The sequence below is a fragment of the Dendrobium catenatum genome, unplaced genomic scaffold (genome assembly GCF_001605985.2).
Source record: "Dendrobium catenatum unplaced genomic scaffold, ASM160598v2 original_scaffold_96786, whole genome shotgun sequence".
In the NCBI taxonomy this organism is placed as follows: domain Eukaryota; kingdom Viridiplantae; phylum Streptophyta; class Magnoliopsida; order Asparagales; family Orchidaceae; genus Dendrobium; species Dendrobium catenatum.
This window is the reverse complement of record NW_021415225.1, coordinates 350782-356908: the sequence shown is the minus strand read 5'-3', so window position 1 is coordinate 356908 and position 6127 is coordinate 350782. Positions and strand designations below refer to the sequence as shown.

The following is a 6127-nucleotide window of genomic DNA, read 5'->3' as shown; positions in this document are numbered from 1 at the left end:
CTGTAACTAATTATTTAAATTAATTATAATTGACTATATTAATTAATTATAATTGCATAATTATAATTAATTAATTTAAATAATAAAAAAAAAAGAAAGGAAGAGCTCTCTCCCTCAATCTTCAAGTCCTCCAACACCGACGACCCCGCATAGGTATAACCTTATCTAAACTCTAAATACTCCGAGATCCCGCTTTCGATGCTTGCACAACGACCAAACGACCACCATACACGCTTTTTTTCTAGCGTGGTGGGAAGAAGTTCGTCGCGGTGTTTTTCAACGAATTGGGAGATCACATAAAATCATGTTCTCGGTGTGCGTGCCAAATCGGTTAAACCGCTTATGCACGCTTTTCTCTAGCATGGGTGGGATGGGGACCCGGTGCGGTGCGTACGGCAAGACCAGGATATTCATAAGTACTGTGTTCGCGGGAAAATAATTGATTTTCATCCATAGTACCGCTCGCGGGGAAACAACAGTTTCTCTTTGCAACAGGTACCGAAAACCCATACACGCCTTTCTCTGGCGTGGTGGGGACAAAACTTTTACACGGCTGCCGCGGGTGTCTCGAAAGAGGCACCTACCGTACACGCTTTTCTCTAGGCGTGGCGGGAGGCCCAGTTTTCGTAGTTTTCCCCTAAAGGGGGGAGGAGGGGGGAGGAGTGGTTGCCGAAATTTCGGGTGAAATACTACTACGCTCGGACCTGTTTTGAACTCAAAGAGAACAAAGATGTGGACACATTTGAACAATCAAGGACTTGGAACTATACTCATAACTCAAATCAAAATGAACTAAATACACTTGAACTTAAATTTGAACTTAAAACTTGTGGACATCGAACTTGAACAAGACATTGAACACAAGAGCTTGATGAACTAACAAGGACTACGCTCAACTTAAAGGACTATGCTAAACTTGATGAACTACAAAGGACTACGCTCAAACTTGATTTTGAGCTTTAATTGAACTTGAACTCAATACTTGTTGTGCAAAGACTTGGATCAGCTTTGGACTATAAGGAACTCAAACTCTGACATTGAACTCTACTTGAACCAAATGGAACTTCAATCAAAACTCAATCAAAGAGAACTTGATTTGGGCTCAGACTTAAGTTGAACTTAACAAGATTGTTTGTGGAATAAATCTTGAACTACAACAAGGCTTGGGTTTGAGTCTCATTTGACTCAAAAGAGTCATGATTCGAATTATTTGAACTCAAATTTGGAGGCAAACTTGAACTAGAAAAACTCAAACTTGAGTTTGGGACTTGATTTTGATGAGTGCACCCAGAGAATTTCAAAATGAACCATATAAGATCTAACTTGTATAGAGTACAAGTGACAAGCTCCTAACAATTAGATGCATTTGTCTCCAACAAGTTGGGGAATTCAACATGCGATGAACTGAAAGACATGATGTGTTTTGAATAGTTCAAAGAGGACACTCCAACCATCAACATCAAAATTCAAACATACAAACTGATCTGCAACACAACTACGTATCTGATTGACGACTAGCCTTAATCGAAAGTTCTCTCTCATTATCGGGAGAGGTAATTAACTATAGGGGCTTGCGCCTATAGGAAACCAGAACTCAGATCATAAAGTCCTCACAAAATGAGGGCGAAATCTCTGGGTAGTGTCTTATCTACAAACCCATCTGCCTTCCAAAATTTACCCCGGAACTTAGTTCGTTAAAACTCCCTCGCCGAATAAGAAAAAGCGAGTGGAGGCCGAATTTTCGGAGCCCACAGCAAGCAAATGCACAAGACTCTCAATAAGCATCGTGTTTCACCTACAAATGATGTTAATTAATGTATAATACTAATGCTTGTAGAAGAGGTGTGATAGTTGCAATGAGCATAGTAATTTGTTCATGAGTAAAGTATGAAGATTGTGCGGTACATACAGAAAAGCTCATCGAACACAGACACTTCCATGTTGTTGTAGGTTACTCGCCATTTATATGACATGCTATCCACCAGCAAATACAAAAGGGTTGTGATAAATGCAAACATTTGTAGATGACACTAGAAGATCCGCATTCCGTGCAAATTACCTGCAAATTATAATGAAAGGTTTGCAATATATATAGCGGTCCTTCCTACAGAAAAACGACAGTGAATATACTGCAAGTATGATGAATCCTCTTTAGGCTTAAGTAAAAAGATTGCAGCAAGCGTGACACATTGCTTGCAGGAAAAAGCAACAAGCCTATGATGAATGCAAGCATCTGCGAGCAACTGCAAGAAGTTTTTCATTTGCACGTTGGTTCGCCTATAACAAGCAACAAGTAATATGCAACGCAATGCTACGATTCACTTGTAAGCAAAAGATGGGAATCAGTAGTAAAAATTACGAGTCACTGATAAAACAAGGCTGTAAATTTTTCATGCTAGGCTATCACATCAGATAAATCAGCTCACCTACAAGTGACGGGTGGAAGACTCTTGATGTGTGGTACAACGTATTCGCCGACAAAAATACATTACTGCAAGCTGAATGCTAAAGAAAATGACAACATGCAAAAGATGAATTAGCTAAATAGCATTGTCGATGCAAAACAAATGAAGCTCAATGTGCAGTAAATAATGTCACTGGATTCGCAACACTCGAGAAAGAGGACAGAAGGCGTCTATAGGCTTCTAAATAGAATATTGCGCACATTGAAATGACAATTATTCGCACAGTTGGTCAATGTCAAACACTTTAAAATGTCCTCCCACATGCATTACAATAGGCAGAATATTTTATTCAAGTATGATATCCATCATTGCAAGATGCATTATGTTGTAATAGTGCATCACATTAACATGCAAATGCACTGCACACACATGTATTACAATATGCATAACACACTGTGCAAGCATATTATCTAACATGTAAAATGTGATGTGCAGCAGCAGCATGCTACATTGACGTACAAATACATCATACAATATTATCGTACATTAAGCCACTATATTGCATATCATTATATCATGCAAGATGCAGATACATCATTCAAGCATGTCAAAACATCTAAATGCATAAATCAAGGCACAAATGTTTCACATAAATGCATAACATATAGATGTGTCGCATGCATTTATTGCATATGTATGGCAATCATATAAATGCATCAAGCAAAATATATGCATCAGCATATACCTGCAGAGGCCCCGACGAGCTTGATACACACGTGACGTCTTAGTATGCTACACGGGTAAAAAAAATGAACTTAAGATCGAGCCCGAACATTTTATGTGAACAGATAAGAGTCGACATGGCTAGAACCATCAAACAAACATATAGTCGTGGTGTTGACTGAGATATCTGTTTTATATGTTCATATTAAACCTTCAGGTATATTACAAGAAAGATTTATTTATAAAGGAATAAAGCCGACGACAAACCTGATCATCTGGTAGCAAGTAGACAGAGTCGACAAGTCCAACCAACAAAAATGAAATTACCCTTAAATATCCCGATGATTGCCGTATTGACAAAAAATATCAACTGGAGAGGACCACAAATATTGAAAATGCCTCTTAAACTCACAGAAAAAATCAAAACTCAAAAGTCATAAAAAACTTAAGACATTTAAAATTGAAATAAAAATATCAAAATATGTAAAGCAAAATCTATCCACACTCTGCAACAGTTTGTCGGACTGAAAAAATTTTAAATTCACTTCATCTCACAAAGAGCAAATGTCTAGTCAAAAATATTATTATGATTTATTCTTAATCTTTCTCTTACCAGTAAGGACGTGACACGTGTCCTCTAACCGGTGGTTTCACCACTAAACGACACCATATGTAAACAGTTATGATCGGGAACCTCTGACCTGGTGATTTTACTGCCAAATCACACCATTAAATTACGGTCATGATTAAAGCACGCATGTTCCTCAATTGCATCAAATTTTTTAGTAATGAATTAATAGGATATGATTGATAGGACACACAGTCTTCTGTTAACTAAGGTGGATTTAAATTTGTCCCTTTAGACAAACATTTACCTCAGGTCTATAAGGTACCTTTGGACGAAGCAACCCATTGTTGCTGACAAGGATCCTTCTATCAGGTTGGGTTGACTGCCTCCTCTGACTAAGAAGATCATGGACCATGATGGCCCAGTACGACAGAACCATGGGATCTTTATTGGGTACATCCCTCCTCACCCCAAAATTCACTTTAAGTGCAATGTGGTAAATTTCTAATTTTAAATGTTAAATTCTGAATGCCCAAATCACGTTGCTTCTATATGTTGGGTACTATATATCTATTTGACGACTAGCTTTAATCGAAAGTTCTCACTCGTTATCAGGAGGAGCAATTAACTATAGGGGCTTGCATCTATAGTAAACCTAAACTCAAATCATAAAGTCCTTGTAAAATGAGGGTAAAATATCTGAGTAGTATCTTATTCAAAATCCAATATGCCTTCTGAAAATTTGTCTCGGAACATACTCGGTAAAACTCTCCTCGATGACCCGAAAAAAGGAGAAAGGGGTTGCGGAGAAGTCGGTGTGTGAATTTTTCAGAGCTTGCAGGACCATTTTATATATTATCTTGTTCTCCTTCCCGTACATATAGAGAGACTTCTGCGAGCAAAACTTATTTGTTAGAGCTTTAAAATTTGTATTTTAGTATCGTGCGCTCCAGCAAAGTTCCACAAGTTGATCATATTTGTTTGCTCCGGTTAAAAAATATTCCTCCCAAGTAAAATCTAATAAATCTCATATTCTTCAATGATTGATGAACCCAAAATTGCCTTTCTTGGATCGGGGCATTTTCAATTATTTATTTCGCTTATCTTTCATCTGCCACGCCTATAACTCCTAATTATATTAACGTTACATCCTGCTCAAATTTCTCTCATTACAGTTTCATAATGGAAGCGAGGCAACCTGGAGGACTTCAGCACTCTCAGCAAGCTTGTTAGCATTTCAAGATCGTATCTTTTCTCTTGACAGCTCCTTGGTTATCTCCGGACTTGGTCACGACTACAGTATTAATGAAGACATGATAAAAAATGCTGTTGCTCTTCACTATAATGGAAACATGAAGCCTTGGCTTGATTTAGGCATTCCCACATACAAGAAGTACTGGAAGAAGTTCTTAACGCAAGGAGAGCGGTTTATGGATGAATGCAATGTCCTCCATTAGTGCTTCTTTCGCATCTGAAATGATAATTTTTGAGTCGCATTTGGCTCAAATTTGATGCAGAATGAGTACCTCAATGGGACTGGGGATTCTGCCCCAATAAATTTATGATAGAGCTTGCTTGATTATTTTTTAAGATGAAGGTTCGGCTTTCTTATTGCTTCTTAAATCAGCTTTTTAGTAAAAAAAAATAAAGTTTTTGTACTAAAAAATTGTTTTAAGAAGCAGTAAGAAAGTTGCCCCAAACGAAACAGATCTGGCAGGAGGCTGGAGAAGAAGGGGGTGGTAGAGCTGATCCTGTATTTGTTGCCGGTTAGCTAAGTCATTACATTTGATTGAATCATTTATTTGTGATATACCATTTCATTAGTTCTTGATTGGCACCTCTAAACATGATGGTGCCATCTTATTGAAACCAATGTAGATTGAATTTATGTGGTCTCTATTGTCAATTTCTACACTTTTCGTTAGATTATTTTGTAAAAGAATGCCTTTTTACTGTAAAAGAACAGAGAATTTAATATTGTGGAGATGAGAAGTGCTGCTTCAACGTTAATGGAAAATTAAAGCTCGTTTATGATAATTTTTTGTCATTATTTTTTTTACTGCTTCTAAAAAAAATTTCTATTAAAAAATTATTCTTACTTTGATTTCATTTGATACAATTTTTTATTATTTTTTTGAAGCAATATCTTAGTATAAAATTTTTTAGTCTAAAAAATTTTTGTATTGAAAACTATTGGAAACATTTATGTAAAAAACATCCATGAAAGTTTGGAAAGGCTTGAAGGTGAGCAGTAGAGATTTTCCGCTACCTTTATTTATTGAGAAGAAATATGTTTTATTAGAAATACATTAATTTTACTACAAGTAGCTAATTGAGGATTTATTATTCTGTGCGGAGTCTAGATGGTGTTCGGAGACTAATAAAAATGCATTATGTCACCTCAAAAAATGTACCGAGCCCGTTACCGCGC

The 6127-nt window shown here is 36.9% G+C and overlaps 1 protein-coding gene across 2 annotated transcripts in view; it reads left to right on the top strand.

Moving 5' to 3' along the window:
• Positions 1-5620, top strand: part of LOC110109004 (probable galacturonosyltransferase 7) — a 69255-nt gene extending 63635 nt beyond the window's left edge. For both annotated transcript variants that reach the window (XM_020839895.2, XM_020839893.2), the window contains exon 10: positions 4872-5620. In XM_020839895.2, coding sequence (XP_020695554.1) covers positions 4872-5153 — 282 coding nt within the window. In that variant the 3' untranslated portion in view covers positions 5154-5620. The remainder of the gene's footprint in view (positions 1-4871) is intronic.
• The last annotated feature ends 507 nt before the right edge of the window (positions 5621-6127 follow it).